Below are 18,965 nucleotides of genomic sequence, written 5' to 3'. Positions count from 1 at the left end.
GCCTGATCCAGCAAACTCAGCTCAGACGTGTTCCCTTGATTTGGTTCTTGACTACCTTCAACACTTTGAAACAACCTGAACTCTCTGAGCCTGTTCTGTTCGGTGGCTTGGAGTTTTGTCATTTTGACTCCTGATAGAGAGCAACAAGCTGCACTTTGATAATAAAACACTGGCAGCAAAGGGAAGTAATCTGTGCCAGCTCAAGGCTTACAACCTCTGAGTCCCAGTTCTTTGGTTTAATGAGGAATTCAGATTATTCTGCTGGTTCAGCTGGTTGGAAACAACAGACCAAAGCATTGTGGGAAAGGTTAGAAATAACTTTTTTGGACTCAGAATTTTTTTTGAATATGTTGATATTTATTTCCAAGTTTCTGAAATAATCTAAAATTGTTGTATTTTAACAATATTTTTTTTAATTTGAAAATTTTGAAAAAATTTTTAAAAAGAAAAACACATTTATTTTGCCATTTTTTTGATATTGCATTTTTGATTTTTTTTTCTAAATGTTGATATTTCTTCTAGTTTTTTAAATTCATATAATTTTCGAATTTTAACATTTTTTTATTTTTAAAATTTTCTATTTTTTTAACAAATTAACAGCTCAAGGCTTACAACCTCTGAGTCCCAGTTCTTTGGTTTAATGAGGAATTCAGATTAATCTGCTGGTTCAGCTGGTTGGAAACAACAGACCAAGGCATTGTGGGAAAGATTGGAAATAACTTTTTTTCTACACAGCTTCAGATACACGCTGAGTCTAGCGAGAAGTTTGCAAAAAAGTGGAACGAACTTGTTCAACTTTTATGTCGTTGGTCAGATTGTTGTAACACCGCAGCATCACAGCTTTGGATTTGACCAGAGTTGATGTTAAGCAGCAACTTTCAGTCTAAATCTGCTGTTTCTTGAGTGTTTGCTTGAGGCTGGCTTTGGAAGTACAGGAAGTCACAAACACACCAAGCCAAAAAAAAGCTGTTTTCAAAGCAGAAACTAACCTATTTACAGCCCATTTACTTCTGTCTGAGTCGCCAATTTTACCATCAGCACACACTGTACAGGGGGTGAACTTTTTCTAACTCAGCCGTTCAGAGGATATTAAGTTCGTGAGCTCGCCCAATCAAAGGCACAGCTCAGGTCACATGACACAGGCGCCCTATAGCTGTATGCGAAGCCCTTACCCCTACCAATATGGCCGCGATAGCTGATCTGCTTCATTTTCCGACGAGTGACGTCGGCGAGACTACGTCCATGTTTTATAGAGTCTATGGTTGATGTTAGCAGGAAAATCAATCAATTAGTCAAACAGTCTTTATTTGTATAGCACCAAATCATAACAAATGTTATTTCAAGACACTTTACAAAAACATTTACAGGTCTCGACCCGTAGATGCATCCGTTTCTAACTTATGCTTTAGGCTGAGAGAAATAAAATGAAGGCCATCACATCAGCCAACTAACTGGCCTTTCTCACTGATACTAGATCCTTTCAGACAAACCTACAAAGCTCCGTTTCCACCAAGAGGTTCAGTCCAGTTCGTCTCAGTGCTTCCTTTGACTATAACTGGGACAAGTCCCTAAAGCCGTGTTTCCACCAAGCAGTCTGGTTCGGTTCAGTACAGTTTGGTACAGTTCAGCCTGATCCTGTTTGCATTTCCACAGCAAACTGTGCCCTCTCGTGGTAGGAGGCGTGTAAACCACATGCTGAGAGCCGCAGCTGTTAAATAATAGTGTGACGCCGTAGCAGCGTGACACAGTTTACCCTGCTGATAAATCCAACGAAGAAGAAAAACATGACACAGTAAACAAAGAGCAAAGATGGAAGACATGCAGCATTTCGTCCTCTCTGTGATTGGCATGTAGCTCTTTGATACAAAGACATTGTTTCAGAGAAGACTGTGTGCCGTCAGGAGAAATGCAGCCGCTGTCAGGGTAAGTGACGATTCTTTTGACCAATCAACGGTCTGCAGTGTTGTAGCTCCACCTTCTGAGAGCGGATCGGTTCAGTCTGGCACCCATATGAAAGGGTCCCAAAAAGTGGGACCAGTTATTTGGGGATCTGTCCCGGGATAAGTTAGTGGAAACGCCACCGTACCGAGACAATCTGACCTGGACTGCTTGGTGGAAACGTGGCTTATATTACTGCCCAATACCGTCCCATTTTTTGGTACCCTTCTGTTGGAGTCCCGTAAATACCGATCTGACACTAGAAGGTGGAGCTAGAAACACTGCAGTCCATTGATTGGTCGAAAGAATCGTCACTTCCTGAAACTTCTCTGAAACAAAGTTTGATTGTTCTTTGTGACAAAGAGCCACAGACCAATCAAAAAGAAGACGAGTTGCTGGATGTCTTCCATCGTTGCTCCCTACCAAGAAAGGCACAGTTGGCAAACAGGATCCTACCTGTACCAGACTATACTGACCCGTACTGGACCACTTGGTGGAAACGGGCTTTAGAGAAGATGGTGCAGCCTCGTCAGGACGGCGTTGTGTTGCCTGTTCTCTCTTCCTGCTTCACATCAGCTCTCAAACCGACTCTGTCCCATATTCTGCTCATATTTTATTACCTCCTGTGGTTCCTGGGCTCTTGCCGGGTTATTGCACTCTATAATGCACACCAGACGTCTTTATGTCTCTGACAGCAGAGGTTCTGGTCCGTCTCACTCATGCTGGGCTGGTGACACCACAGACCACTTGTTGATTAACTCTCTGAGGAACAAAATCCTCGTTTCCGTCTCTTTCCATTCCGCTCTTTTCACCCCGAGCTGACTTTGTGTCTTTGTGTCTACGATGTCAACATCTCCCAAACTTGTGGTCTGCACTTTCTGCTTCTTTGCCCTTCATTTGGTTCTGTCAAACTCCAGTGTCTCGTGCTACAGGCGTCTGCACATCATCTCGCAGCAGAAGTCTTCAATAAATTTGTCCCCCAGGAAGTTTGTGTTTGGGTTCGCTCAGCTGAAGGAAAAACCATCTTGATTTAAACATCATGTGCCGTCAGAGAAGCTTTAGAGTTCCTTGGCGTTGGTTTCACCAGTTCCTGAGCTCCTGACACAGACGTCCAATCAATCAACGGCAGCACGCGGAGAGGGTTAGTCCAGACGTTCCTCTTTCCAGCCGTATTTTTCAGGCTGCAGTGTGAATCCAGAGCAGTTCTCAGGCCAGAGGAGCTTTACGGTCTGCACGAGCTGAGTCTGCAGAATCATGGTCTTTCCAGACTTCAGCATAATTACATATAAGGAAGGTCAGGCTGAGGTCCATTTCCATACAGCCTCCAGGTTTCATCTTACAATATTTTAACCATGGCACGGATAGAAATCATGTTCTAATTTATGTGCACATTCACATTTTTTGTTAAGGTCACAAACCAAAGCAAAGCATCAGTAAGGTCTCACTAAACTCCATTTGGACTGTGCATAGGCTGCTTGTATGAAGCTGAAGCTCTGTAGATTCTGCAGAAACTCAACAACTTTTCCAGCTGATGTCTTTATATGAATGGATTTATCAGGATGTTAAAATGTGAGAGTTCAAAAAACACATTAGAGGACACAAGACAGGATTTAAGCTGTGGAATGGAGGTGAAATGCAAAAGTTTGAGCATAAAAATAGCTCAGAATGCAGGATAAGAAATGTTTGAGGCTTAAAATGATGTTTACAGGTCAAAATAGTCTTTAAAAACAAAATCTAGATCCTGATCCTGCCATAAAACCATCCTGACATATTTCCTCCATATCACCCCCTAATGGAGAACATGTTCCTTGGTCAGAAGCAGAGTTTGCTGATGTTTACGCAGCACGTAACGCTGCAGAAAACTGACCACTGATCATCTGGGATCAAGAGCGACCCTCATCCAAAATGCAAACTCTCATCCCCCAGCAGCAGGGGTCAGGGATTCAGGTTTAGTTATCTAATCTCCTCACGATTTCACAAGAAATTCCAGAGAAATTTCCAAGTAAGAAACTTTGTAGCATGGAAATCATTCCTTGTCACTTTTTTTCTAATTGATGCATATAACGTTGATAACTGTGCATCTACAGCTGAATTCCCATCACACCTTGAATTGCGCAAAATGTAAATATTGCAATAAAACTTAGTAATGGAAACACCAAAATTTCGAGAAAAAGTTTTAACGCTCTTATGAGGTGGTTTTTCAAAAGTTACAATATTGAAGTTTATCGCAAAAGTGCAAGGGAAACACCTTTTGCACAAAAACATTTCACGTTGCCATAACAACGTACCTTTCTCTCCTCCTTGACTACGATCCTCTCCCAAAAGTCTTAAGTACGTGTCCACGACCGACAGTTTGACCAAAGAAAATGTTCACGAATCGGCATCATCATCAGTGTAGCGTCCGGATGGACGTTACGTATTGTTTTTACTAAAGTTGTGTGCAGTTCTAGTCCTAATGGAAACACTTGCAAGGCTTATTCGTTCTCTATCAAAACTTCAGAAATATCACTATTATGACGACACTGCAACAAAAACATTTCAAGGAGCTTCTGTGAAAATTCTTGAGACAAAACCAGGAGCAAATTATGCATTGTAAATAAATTAGTGCTGCCAGGCGATTAAAAAAATTAATCTAATTAATCACAGGATTTGTAATTAATTAATCTAATTAATGAAATTTTAATCTCATATCAGTTTATGGTCCCAAATAAAGAATCTGAATTCCAGGACACTACAAAATTGTTGTTCATGAACTAATCAAATGAATACATGAAGAAGAGCAGATTTGTAAACCCACATTTTTCAACTGCTAGAGGTCTATGGACGTCAATTCGACTGCATCTGTTTAACGCGTCTCGCCGAGTCCCTCAGATCTGAGTCCTACGCAAGTAGCAAGTGATTTGGTCTAAGTCTCGAGTTTTTTGGTTGTGGGTAATTCAACCAAGTTGAGTCACAAAAGTTGTCAAGTCGACTCAAGTTATTAGGTTGTGGAGTCGAGTCACAGGTTATATCCCAGGTTTATATCTTGAAGAGAGAAACCTTATCTTTATAATGTAAATGTCAAAACAGAGGCTACAGTCGCTCATATCAACGTTAGCCGCAGTGGGCAGTGAAACTGTTTGTCTTATTATTAGCAAGAATGTTCAATACACGATCGACAAACATCACACCAACACACACACACGTGCACGCGCTCACACACTTCACTTCCTTGGCTTCGTGTGCAGTCTTTGAATAGAGGATAAAGTTAGACATTGTTTCCCCTTTTTCCTTTATTTTAGTGTCCTCCTTTTTCCCTTCTGGTGGAAGTTTTTAAACACAAACTGCTCGACTTTTGGAGCAGCAGAACTGGCTACAGGCCCAGGAGCAGTCGCCATTATTAGCTAACAACCACTCTGTGTTGTGTGCGTGCATTGGTTGCTTGCGTGCTTGTGATCTTGCTTCACGCCTGTCTCCAATCAATCAATCAATCAATCAATAAAAGTGTGAACCTATAGCCTGGTGAACATGCTACGAGCTATCTGACTCTGTCTCAAGTTGAGTCGAGTCTGAAGTCATTGTCTTTCAAGTCAAGTCTAGTCTCAAGTTTTTTACCCTCAAGTCGAGTTGAGTTGCAAATCGTCAAATTTGCGACTTGAGATCGACTCGAGTCGAGCCTCTATGACTTGAGTCCAATTGTCTGGCGTCTATAGAAGTAAAACATGTTTTTCAGCGGGGGAGGCAGGGTCTGGTGGACCTTGTCAATCAAAATCCTGCTTGTAAACTACTGTGGGTGAGAGCGGGGTGCTCTTTGGATGAGAGCTCAGCATGGATATGAGGAGAAGATGTGAAATGACAGAGACGTAGAGAGACGCTGCAAGTCAGAAAAGTTCAGGCAGCTCACGCTCCAACGGAGGATGTGTTGCTGTAGTTCAGAGAGAAAGAGCGGCGCCATCGTGAGAAAAGATGGATGGAGCGCCCGAGATGAACGCGATCAAAAACAGAAAGAGAGACACAAAAGAAGAAAGTCCACTCTTCTTGGGTAGTTTTGGTGTTTACATAGTCATAAAATTCTCACATGGTGCAGAAAATCTGCAGGTAGATTTTTTCACTTTTATCTTAACTGTCTTCGTCAGAGCATTTTGAAAAGTAGAGGCTGAACTTTTAAACTCTTTCTGCTCATATCTAGTTTCATCATTGCAGTTGTTCATTATTTCACTTCCAACATAATGTGGAAAATATGAGCTGTTCCTCCAAAGCTCTGTGTCTCAGTGGGATGCTGTTTAATTGTGTGTAACGTCTCTGGGGGCATTAAGCACCCCGACAAAACACAAATCTTCAAAGGTTTTTTTTTGGTTCAGCTCGGGTCAGTAGAGCAGAAAAAGGGGGGAAATGCCTCCATCGGTTAACCACCAATACATCAGCCCTCCATGACTGCACCGTGGAGGCCAAAATAGCCTTTAACTGGATGAGATCATAAGTGGAACAAACCATCTCATCGCCTCACGAAGCGTGGACGTCTGAGGGGTTGCAGATGCTGCTGAGAGCAATGAAAAGTAAAACTTCTTTAAGGCACAAAAAGACGGAGACGAGGTCTGAAAGGTGTGTTTGGAAATCTGAAATTCCAGGAGCTGTTTGCGAATACCAGCCGCCGACCTGGAGGAGAGACGGGAAGTGTTTCTGTGCATTCCCAGGAGGGACAGAGGCAGAGATAACAGAGAGCTGGCAGAAAGCAGAAGAAAACGCCTACAGAAGAAGGGATGTGCAGAAGATTTGTGGAGGAATTTTAAGCTTTCTGACACTGTGTGCATGCACATACATACCGAGAGACGCAGTCATGGTGTGTGACACTCTCTGAAGTATCCCGTCGTTTGAAAAGTTTCCTTTAGGATCAGCTCCCAAATGTCTTTCTTCTCTGCCTCCTGAATGAAAGTCTCACTCCTCCTCTCCCTTTCACTCCTCAAAGCAATCTGAGATCGTCTCGCTGGGCTTTCCTTTTTTTCAGGGGCTGGATCGTTTCACCGCCATGCCCAATTCCTCTCGTCCCCCAGATGGAAAAATAAGCTCCCCGTTTGTTCCTGGCTTGTTGTGACACCGCTCGACTTCTGGGTTTGTATGGAGGGAGGGCCGAGAGGTAGAGAATTCCCCCCTCCCTCCCTCCTCTTCCTCTGGCTGACCACTGAGCATTGTTCCTGCCGGGCCACTGCGAGCACTTTCCCCCAATCAGGATGGATTCCAGCGGGGTCAGGGGTCATGTGTGGCCTTTTATGGAGCAGAGAGAGGAGGTGGTGGAGGGGGGGTGATGTGGGGTTTCTATGGCCTCTCTGTCAGGGCATGTGTGTCCACTCCCACCATCTGCTCGCCACAAACACAGAGACAAAGGCATGCAGACACACAGTGACCGTGTCTCCTGCCATGTGTCTAATCTTAGCACTTCATAAATTACACCATAAAGCTTCTGATTGAATCGTGTTGACTTTACTTTTGTCTCGGTGGAGACATGTGCTGCGTGCCTTTATTTTAACCTCTGTGACACAGGAAATGAGCTGGAATGGACCACGGCTCGGTCCATCTGTGATGCTCGTTTATCAGTTTAAAGACCCGAGGGTTCACGTCTGACGCTGGAGAATTAAATCAGAAAGATGTAAAATACATTTTTGACAGCATCTGATATAAATACACTTAATATATTTTCCAGCAGCCCCTATGGAAACATTTATATTCTCAAGAACTAGACGATATCACCAACTTTCTTTTTCTTCTGAGGCTGGAGTTAGCTATGTTAGCTTAGCACAGCAAAAACTAGAAACAAAGTTAACAGTTGGGATCAACAAATTCTGCTTTGCAACACCTCAAAAAAAGCTTTCCACAACCAAACACAACAGGTTGATTTGATGTAAAGGCTACTGGTTGTTTCCCCATCCCTTAGCTATTTGCTAGATTAAGCTAATTAGCTGCTACAGCTACTTAATAAGCTGATTTTCTTTGCGAGTACATTAATTTAAAGTCTTACATCACTATCTGTTCTTCTGTTGAGTTTGGTTTAGTTATAATGGAGCTGGAGCTAGCTGCTAGTTAGCTTAGCTTTCCTCAGGAAAAAGAACTGACAACAAACTGACAACCTGTGATAAAATTAGCGTCACAACCCACACACTCAAATGTGTTAATCTAATCTAATCTAATCTAATCTAAGGAATGGTATGCTAAAATAACCATATACTGTCTCTAGCTCTATGTGAACAATAAGATACTGACCTTGCTTGCTGTGTATGTTTCCAAAAATAATACAACTATTAGTTCTGTTTTATTGGAGGAGTAAAGCTAGTTGCTAGTTAGCATAGCTTTAGCTTTATTGGTAACAAAATAGCTATCTGGCTATTTTAGGTTGCTTTTTGTGTTAAACTATAGAAGATACAACTGTTTGAGTTTTTTTAACTTTAGCTAGCTTAACTTTGCTAGCTGACGTTTCTTCTTCCCAGGCTTTACGCTAGGTAAAGCTAACTAACTGTTTACTTAATTAGCCATGCTAAAAAGCAAATTTGTTGCTGGTACACTTTTCTAAAGTCTTATGTTTATGTACTGTAACAAAAAATTCACCTGTGAGAAAAAAAGGACATCTTATGGTAGAGTCTGGTTAGCATAGCTTAGCATAAAAAACTGAAAATTGATGGTACAATAAAGATGTTGATTTACAGATTCTCCAACTAAAGGTTCTCAACAACCATGATTTTATTTTATTTCATTTATTTATTTATTTATTTATTTTATTTTACTTTATTTATTTTATTTCATTTATTTTATTTTATTTTATTTTATTTATTTTATGTCATTTATTTTATTCTATTTTTATGTATGTATGTATTTATTTATTTATTGATCTATTTATTATTTTTAATTCACCTTTTTATTTATTTATTTTTTAATTTTTTTATTCATTCATTCATTTATTTATTTATTTATTTTAAGATGATAATTGGTTGGTTCAATTTTTTTGTTTTATTTTATAGAGCTTACTGTATAAATTTACTTGGCCTTATGCCGTCTTTTAAAACTTAGACATTTCCCTTGTTTAAATTTGCGCTCAGTTGTATATAACATAACTTTTTTTTGTTGATGTGTTGTTTAACACTAATTCCCCAAAGTGTGGGTTACAGAATTTTCCCAACAAACTTAAAAGGACCAGAATCATCCATAATAAAGACTTATTTATGTGTTTTAAAGAGCTAACCACAGTTTGTGTCAGTTTCGACCACACAGCTCTCTAAACTTCATCGTCTCATCCATCACTGACAACACATTCAATCATCTGAAGGAGGAGCAGCCTCCCCAGCCTCCTCTTCCTTCTCCCCCTCCACTTTCTCTTGACCTTTGACCCTGAGGTTCAAACAGTCAAGTGTCTGTCTCAGCGGACCATCTGCCTTTACTGAACCTGAGCTCACAGCAGCATCCACATTCCTCCAGCTGGAAGCTGCTTCCTCCGGCGGGGAGTTTCTGTATATGTGCGGCTGTTTATTTTGATTCGGCCACAAGTACACAAAGGAAACGGTCTTACGTAACGTTTGGGGCTGAGCTTTAACATCACGAGGAAATGAAAGAACAGAGACAGCTGAGAGGTCATCCTCAGTTGAAATATGGCGATGACGAGGATGGAAAAGCTGCAAAAGGGAAGCCATCAGTGGGTCCTTTGTGTGGTTGGTTATTTTTGAGTGTTTTAGTGTCAGACGAAAATAATCAGACTATGGTCAAACCAAGCTGAGGGGAGAAAAAAAAACTCTGTAAGTTATAAGTTGCGCGCATTGATTTAATGTTTTTTCAAGTCAAATATTTTCTATAGCTGTAGCAGAAGAATGTGGATTGAAAAATGTAGCTCAAACCAATCAGCCAATCACATGGCAGTGACTCAATGCATTTAGTCATGTAGACATGGTCAAGACGATCTGCTGCAGTTCAATGTGAGATCAGAATGAGGAAGAAAGGTGATTTAAGGGACTTTGGCAGGGTTTTTGGTCTAAGTATTTCAGAAACTGCTGATCTACTGGGATTTTAACCCACAACCATCTCTAGGGTTTACAGAGAATGGTCCCAAAAAGAGAAAATATCCAGTGAGCAGCAGTTCTGTGGGACAAAATGCCTTGTTGATGCCAGAGGTCAGAGGAGAATGGACAGACTGGTTGGAGCTGATAGAAAGGCAGCAGTAACTCAAATAACCACTGGTTACAACCGAGGTCTGCAGAAGAGCATCTCTGAACACACAACACGTCCAACCTTGAGGCAGATGGGCTACAGCAGCAGAAGACCACACCGGGTGACCCTCCTGTCAGCTAAGAACAGGAAACTGAGGCTACAATTCACACAGCAACACCAAAACTGGACAATAGAAGATTGGAAAAACGTTGCCTGGTCTGATGAGTCTGGATTTCTGCTCCATATTTCAGATGGTAGGGTCAGAATTTGGCCTCAACTACATGAAAGCATGGATCCATCCTGCCTTGTATCAACGGTTCAGGCTGCTGCTGGTGCTGGTGTAATGGTGTGGGGGATATTTTCTAGGCTCACTTTGGGCCCCTTAGTACCAACTGAGCATGGTTTAAAGTCCACAGCCTTCCTGAGTATTGTTGCTGACCATGTCCATCCCTTTATGAGCACAGTGTACCCATCTTCTGATGGCTACTTCCAGCAGGATAACGCTCCATGTCATAAAGCTGGAATCATCTCAGACTGCTTTCTTCAACATGACAATGAGTTCCCTGTACTCAAATGTCCTCCACAGTCCCCAGATCTCAATCCAATAGAGCACCTTTGGGATGTGGTGGAACGGGAGATTCTCATCATGGATGTTCAGCCGACAAATCTGCAGCAACTGTGTGATGCTATCATGTCAATATGGAGCAAACTCTCTGAGGAATGTTTCCAGGACCTTGTTGAATCTAAGCCACAAAGGATTAAGGCAGCTCTGAAGGAAAAAAGGGGTCCAACTCAACTGTATACTTTTCAACACTTGCATGACATCCTAAACTCCAGGGGGCGGTGTATTACAAGTGTATGTCTTTTTGTTTACACTGTTTAGAACATTTTTTAGCTAATTTCTCTTCTCTGCCGTGTGTGACCGCAATTTTACGCCAAAAATTGTTCGTCACATGGTTATCACAGCAATCTCTGTGTGATGAACCATATAAATGCCTGTTTTTCTTGTCTTTTGGCCACTAGGGGAACCTGTTCGTCCACGCATCTCCACACAGAAGTTAGAATTTTTTTTATGTTGCACAAAATGGAAATTTCCCACTCGATAAAACATGAACCAAGCTTAAGGGTCTGATCACCTGAAGAGATCCAATGAGAAACTTGACAGTAAACACAAAGTTGAATTCAACAACTAAAGGAGATGGATCATTTTAACAAGTTGGTGGAGACCAAAACAGAGATAAAAGAGCACAAAACTGATAAACTTGGTGAAAGAACTTTAAAGTCTTTTAGATGCTCCAAATTCACTCCCCACAATATTTAATGCTTTTTTTCACAGCTCCAAAAAAGAGTAAACTGTTTATGAATTCTTGAGGAAACATTTTGTGGCCTTTAGCCCGTCTTCTAGTGTTTATAGCTGCTAATAATAACTGCTCTGTGTCTCATGAGTCTATACTATATAAGCAAAGCAGTTAAACCATGCAACCACAACATAGAAACTGTTGTTTGTAGTGTTTGGAGTCAGCCTGATTCAGCTCTAGATATTTCACCATTTCAACTCCAGAACTCCAAATAAATACCAGGAATAGTTGGAATTTACCAGCACAAGCATACCAGGATGCCTGCCTGCCTGATGATCCTGGTGATAACACCGTGGATTATAGCTGCAGGCTTCATTTCTTTCACTGAGCGCTCTGTTGATGTTTTGGAAGCTGTTAGAAATCCCCTCCTCCAGGAGCCTTAGGTCACATTCAGCTAATGACTCTAAATAAAAAATAATTCAAGAGAGGAATCTGACTATTCTGCCCCGACGTGGAGAATTACTTCCCAGACATCCTCTGCCTCCAACGTGGGAAACAGGAAGTGCTTGTCTGCCCCTAAGTGGGAGCGGGCTGCAGATATTCTGCTCCCTTTGTTAATTCTTCTGTCCATCCAGCAGAGAGAAGGAATCAGGTGTTTCTCTCCAAACAAGCCGTCATCATTCTTTCAGCAGCGCCCTCTCCATCCTGCCGCCGTCGCCGCCAACAGCCCTGTGTTCTGACAAACATGTTTACAATAAACAGGCGGCGCTGCCCTTTAAACAATGAACTGATCTGTCTGCAGAGCCAAATGTCAACTTAAATATCACTTTGTTTGCTTATCAGGGGATGGAGGACGGCGTGCTGAGGCAGCAGGATTTCAGCTTACTCAACTCATAACAAAAACAGTTTTTCCTTTAAATTTCATGATTAATTTTAAAAACAAACTCAACTTGATTAAAAAAAGTGATTAAATAATAATAATAAGCTTTGTTTATATAGCACTTTTAAAAACATTTGTTTATAAAGTGCTATTTAAGTTCATCTTCTGGTACAAGGGTCTTATACATTTTGTTGAGCTAAATATGCATCACCTCGTGCATTAAAGCTTTCTGATTTTTTTTTACATTTATGCAATTTTTTGTAGCTTTTTTAGATTTTTTTAAATTTAAATTTTGCCCTTTTTCAAAATTAGAGAAAAATTCAAACTTTTTTAAGAATTTGCATTTTTTTTTAATTCTGCACATTTTTTTCAAACTATTAAAAATTCTTTATTTTTTTTTAATTTTGCTAATTTTTCTTTTTTTTAATATAGCTGTTGTTTGAAAATCTATTGAATTTTGGCAAATGTATGAAATTTCATATTTGTTGGAATTTTTACACATATTCTTAATTTCCTTTTTCGAAAAGATTTGGAAAGTTTTAAAAAAATAAAAAAATAATAATAATATTTTGCTCCTGTTCATAAAGAGGACTCATTTTTAAACTCTCAGTGACAAATGTTTTGAGTTTTTTTGCCGCTAAACTGATGAATTCATCATCTTAAAAGTAGTTTTACCTGAACTTTTTGAGTGGCTAATTTCACATATTCTGGTTTGAAACAGAAAAAAAGGAGCTAGGTTAAAAAGTAGATTTTCGCCCGATAATGCCATAACTGTGAACTCTTGCTGTTATGCTTCACATAAAGATCCCAGTTATGTAACAGGAGAACTAAACAGACCCCAGTCTTGCTCTGAGTGACGTTTTTCCCATGGACTGACACAAACAGGAAATTATTTTGGTGACTTTATGACATAAATCAACCTTCTGGGAGGAATCTGAAATGAGGTGCTAAAAAAATTTCTTCAGGAAGAATAAAACCAGAGGTGATCGGTGCAGGATTAACGTGATGTTCAAGTTTAATGGAGGGAGTCTAAAGACTTTTAGACAAGCCTACTTTACGTCTTAAGAGAAAGAGAAGCTAAAAGTTCCCTTTACGTGAACAGTATCATGCTGTTAAATTGGAAAAAGAATAAAATAACAGAGAAAAAACTGAAACACAGGTGCTTGAATTCAGTGTTCTTACAGCTCAGCATCCTACGAGTAAGAAAACCATTAAACACACTTGTTTTTTACCCATGGGCTTAAAGTGCTCCCAGCTGAATAAAGTTCATTTTCTAGACCAAGGGTCTTCAACCTGTGGCTCTGACGCCTCATGTGGCTCTTTGACTCCTTTGCAGTGGCTCCTTGTAGCTTTGAAAAATGTTATTAGAATAAAGAATTTTTTGCTTTACCTACAGAGGGTATTGATGATTAAAAACATAGCCAAAAAATTTAATCATGCGTTTTGTTGAGCTCCCCTCTTGCAAAAAATTATATATTTTTTTCTTTTTTTTTTTTTTTTTTTTTTTAGAATTACTTTTGTAACTTTTTGCATTTTTTTTAAATTTTATATCTTTTTAACATTTTTTCAAAATTAAATAGAAAATCCAAATTTTGGAAGATTTTGAAAAATTTTTGTAATATTTTTCAAATTATTAATATTCTATATTTTGAAAAACACTTGCAATTTTTTGTTATTTTTACAATTTTTTGAAAATGTAGCTGTTTGCAAATTTATGAAATTTTGACAAAGTTTTGAAATTTAAACAATTTTAGAATTTTTGAGAACTTTTGCACAAGCTCATGTTTGATCAAGAAGAACACGGTACAAGTGTTAGGTTTGGGTAACTTTTGTTTACTTTACACAGGCAAGTTTTTACCTGGGACAAAGATCAAATCATCTTAAAATATTTACCGTGTGCTCGTTTTTTTGTTTACTTATTACAAAGTTTGCGCCAGTCCCCTAACTCCTCCCTGCTTTTGTCTGCCTGTCTAACAAGGTGAAAGAAGCCTCAGAGCAGAGTCCTGCATTCTTTCTACTGGCCAGCAGGGGGCGACTCAGAGTGCAAAAACAAAGTTTGATTGTTCAGAAGTCTCTAAAAAAATGTCTATCAGAACATCAAGTTTTTGCAAAGTTTATGATGTTATTCTTTGGTTAAAGTCTTCTTATAAATGACACAATGTTCATGTTGATTTGACGATAAGGGGGCGTGGCCTTCTTGTGATTGACGAGTCACTGCAGGAGCGTGAACGCCGCTTTAGGATCAGATATGAGACATAACCGCTGAGGGACAGACTCTACAGTAAATTCCTCCTGCAGCTGTGTGCTTCATATCTCCTCAGGCAGGATGTCCCTCCCCTCTCCTCTCGTCCCCTCCCTGAACAGGACGTGAGTGGACATCCTGTCAGCGGCAGCCTCTTCCTCTGTTATCGCCCGCTATTATTAGCCGAGCTGCAAGCATCAGCTGTCCAGAGCTTCCAAATCCATTTAATCAACTCTGACCCTGACCGCTTTCTACCTCCGCGCTTCAGACCATCAACAGGAAAATCCAGAAAGCAGCCATCTGTTACCGAAAACAGAGCCGTGCCCTCATGATCGGCCAATAGAAACAAAGCACAGGCAGGTGTGTACGTGCATGAGTGTGTGTGTGTGTGTGTGTTTTAGGTGTATATGCCAGGAGGACATTCCAGCTTGTTCTTCAACCCTGTCCGACAGCAATCAGGATTTGAGTGTCTGGGTTCAAACTGCAGCCACACACATACATTTAAGTGTCACACACACACACTCTTTGTTCAGTACCTTGAGTCCAGTTGTGCTGCTCCCACTGCCCGCCGCTCCGGAGCGGGGAAAACTCAGAGAAATGTTTCACTGAGGAGAGAAGGAGGAGAGCGCTGATAAGACCCAGAAATGCAAACACACCCACATGAAGAGGAGTCCCCTCAGACGCTATCACGCTCACCATACGGCGTCGGAGGAGACACAGGGAAGGCCGGAGTGGACGGGACGGTGTCTGTGTGCCCCTGATGGTCCATGCTGTTGGTGTGGTGAGGAAGGCCGTGCTTCAGAGGAAAGACAGGAGAATAAAAGAAAGAAAAGAAATCATCAACATGTGTTTGTACTGTGGGGTAACAGGCCCACACACACACACACACACACACACACACACACACCAGCAGACATCAGTCTTGTGATCTGTGTGTAGCTGCAGCCTGTGTTTTGGGGTAAACAGTCGGGCCATTCATGCCACCCAGCCCAGAGCAGGAGGAGGGAGGAGAGAAATACCCACTCAGATGTAAACAGAGTTACATAATCATAACTCGACAGAGAAAGTTTCACTCATTTCAGAGTGATAACACTTTATCTTCTCCGTCTGTAGCTCAGTCAGATTTAAGTGTCATATAAGACGGAGGCTCTCAAACTTTTCTGACTTGAGTACGTAGGATTAAATAACCTGATGCTCCTTCCTACTCCTTTTCAAACATGTCAAAATTGTTTCAATTGTTTTTAGATGTTCTTTTTGTTGTTTCTGTTGTTTTTTTGCCTGTTTTTTTTCTATTTGGATTTCTTTCTCTTTTATTATTTATATTTGTGTTTTCAGTTGTTCTTTTCCCTGTTGATTTTCTTTTTTTTCTTTTTTGTATTATGTTCATATGTTAGAAATAAAGCATTCATTCATTCATCATTCACAATTTCAGCCGAGAAAGGTTTTTTTTGGAAATAACACAAATAAATGTATGCATGTGGGTTTACAGTCATAATAATATTAAAATTTTGTTGTGCAATATTTTTCAGAATTAGTGCGTCTGGTGTATCACAGTTAGTGGATTCAAATCACATTTCTTTTTTTTTAGCATATTCCTTTTTTATAAACATGAACATTCATGGATATGAAAATTAGCTGCTGTTGATAAAGTTGTTTTTAAATCTGATTTTTTTATATTTCTTGTGATGCCAACTTTTTTTTTTACATTTGTCACGTACCTCTTGTAGTACTTGCATTTACCTCTAGGAGGACGCATGCCCCCTTTTGAGAATCACTGATTTAGGACACAAAATAATGATGTTGAATCTGCAAAAAGATGCTATAGAGACCATAAAACAAGTGCTGCATCGATTATAGAGACCCGTGTTTGAAAGTAAACTACAGTTGTGCAACAGTAAAATTTGACACTTGATACAGCTGATGGATTTAAGATTTTATCCCTTTATATGAATCATGTTTGTGTTCGCTCGCTGCTTTAATAGTCTGACTTTGGGACCATGCATCACACCCACTTTTGGGGGAAAAAGCTCATGTAGACAGGCTGCAAGTTTGCTATCATATCAAATATATACTCTGTTATAAATCATGAATAAAAACGAAAACTGAAATGCAGTGAAGTTGAAAACTTAACCATGAAAGTCTCTGTCAACATACCTTCATATAACTATTTAAAGTAGAGTATGAAAAAAGTGGGTGAGATATGAAGATAATTAAAGCCGATGGAGGAGGACCCTGAACTTGCACTTTGCTGGTGTCCAGCAGGGGGCGACCCCCTCGGTTGCGCAAAAAAAAAAAAAGTCGGCTTGTTGATGAGTCTACAAAAAACCCAGCCCACTTCTTCCTTATCAGATCTGTTACCTCAGAAATTTCAAGAGTTTACCGCCTCAGCCTCTTCTAGTCTTCCTCAGTGCAGCATGATGCTCATTTCTTTAGTTCAGGGGTCACCAACCTTTCTGAGACTAAGGGCTACTTCAAGGGAAATGAGTGGTACAAAAGGCTGCTTGTCTGATACAAGTTTCCAGAAAAAATTTCACGGATCACTTTTTGATAACAACAATAACAACAGTGGTAGTAGTAATTATTTGTGATGAGACTGCTCACATGTAATTGTTTATTCCACAATATTATTTATGATTTATACAACAGTGATGGAAGAAAACGTAAATTCCTGGAAAGAGCTCTGTGGGCACCCGTTGGTGATCCCTGCTTTAGACTGTGGTGGGAATAACACCAAGACAGATTTAGAGAATTGGAGTGATTAATGAAGTGCTTCCATGGCAGCTTTTGTTTTTTTGTCGACAGAAAACCTTGTGAAAAACCGGCCGGGAGGACACCACCAACTGGGTGTTATTTCTGTGTTTTCAGATCAAACTTTCACTCCTTAACCTAAAGTCCTAAATCTGTGAGCTTCTACAATATGTACCTATATTATTTTCAGACACCATACTTTGCAGGTTTTAATCTTCTCATTAGAATACAAAGGAAAAAGATGTAAAATAATAAAAAAAAGACTTGCTATTTTATATTAAGTGGAGTTAAAGGGAAAGTTCATTTTTTTGAAGTGGGGTTGTATGAGCTCTATGTGACCACTAAGGACATTAGATACAGTAGAAAGTTGTCTCCTCTCCCTCAGTAAGACACAGACTGTAATCGATGGTGACGAGGAGGATTCTCTAAGGATTGTAAAGCAGGGTAGGAAATTCAAAATGAGTGACTATGACAGCAACGATGAAGTTTCATTCACTTTGGAACCAAAAGGATACCTGTATGAACCGGAGCACACAGAAGAAGAGCTGCTACAGATGGCAACTGAAAGGAATACAGAGGAAACATCCACGGACACTGGACATCGAGATGCTGAGTGTTACTGCTGCTACGACTGTTGTTGTTGTTGTTGCTGTTACAGGACGCTCCAGACTTTAGAAGCGCAGTGAAATCTGTGTGATGAGTTATACAGACGGCTTGAGAGCCAGCAGCATCCTCAGACAAATCCTGAAGTGTCTGTAACCAAGTTCCACTCGTGACAGCAGTAACACTCAGCATCCGTGGGCATTGAGTCACAGCTCAGACATTTACACCACTGAGTATTTCCGACTCTGTCTTGATGTCCAGTGTCTGCAGATGTTTCCTCTGTATTCCTTTCAGTCTCCATCTGTAGCAGCTCTTCTTCTGTGTGCTCCAGTTCATACAGGTATCATTTTGGTTCCAAAATGAATGAAACTTCATCGTTGCTGTCACAGTCATTCATTTTGAATTTCCTACGCTGCCTCACAATCCTTAGAGTACAAACAAAAGAATTACAATACTTGATCAAACTCACACGAGGCTACAACCGGTGCCCGAAGCATAGCTTGTTTACATTCCCTACAGCTGAAAGGAGGAGGGGGGACGGAGCGCACTAGCGCTGCGCGGAAGGACACATGACCAGTTAGTTAGGTCCGGATAAATGTTTATATTTCTGAAGACTTAATGCACTTAAAAATCATTTTATGTAGCGTACTCTTAAACTGTGGTATTACTTTTTGATTTTAGTTCTTGTAGGCAGAGAAAATAGCCTTTGAATTTGGTACGGTCTGTCCCTGTTAGCGCCTATTTCCTCGTCACCATCGATTACAGTCTGTGTCTTACTGAGGGAGAGGAGACAACTTTCTACTGTATCTAATGTCCTTAGTGGTCACATAGAGCTCATACAACCCCACTTCAAAAAAACTGAACTATCCCTCTAAGAACAGTTACTTCTAGTGGATGAGAGATTTTTTTTTCTGCAGGGGATTTTTGTCACATGTGTTTAGACCTTTAATTGATAGACCAGTAAAAGAAAAAACATTATTCAGGCTTTAAATTCAGGATTCAGAGTTTTTTTCTTAGAAAAATGAATTAAATCACAATTATTACTTTAATCTCTGAATTCTGCAGAAAAAACTCTTAAATTTGATTTTTTAAA

General features: G+C 40.1%; 1 protein-coding gene across 1 annotated transcript in view; it reads right to left on the bottom strand.

Annotated features, from left to right (window-relative positions):
* The window catches only part of tns3.2 (tensin 3, tandem duplicate 2), a 68,793-nt gene that overhangs the window by 17,176 nt on the left and 32,652 nt on the right, over window positions 1-18,965 (bottom strand). Inside the window, exons 17-18 of the mRNA XM_074667484.1 lie at window positions 15,218-15,317; window positions 15,058-15,126 (exon numbers count right to left, since the gene is read on the bottom strand). Coding sequence (XP_074523585.1) covers window positions 15,058-15,126; window positions 15,218-15,317 — 169 coding nt within the window. The remainder of the gene's footprint in view (window positions 1-15,057; window positions 15,127-15,217; window positions 15,318-18,965) is intronic.

This window comes from Halichoeres trimaculatus, unplaced genomic scaffold, assembly GCF_033239565.1.
Source record: "Halichoeres trimaculatus isolate MK-OKI-2021-1 unplaced genomic scaffold, fHalTri1.1 fHalTri1_scaffold_4, whole genome shotgun sequence".
Lineage (NCBI taxonomy): Eukaryota > Metazoa > Chordata > Actinopteri > Labriformes > Labridae > Halichoeres > Halichoeres trimaculatus.
Note: the sequence above shows the minus strand (reverse complement) of the source record. Positions and strands in the feature narration are given on the sequence as shown.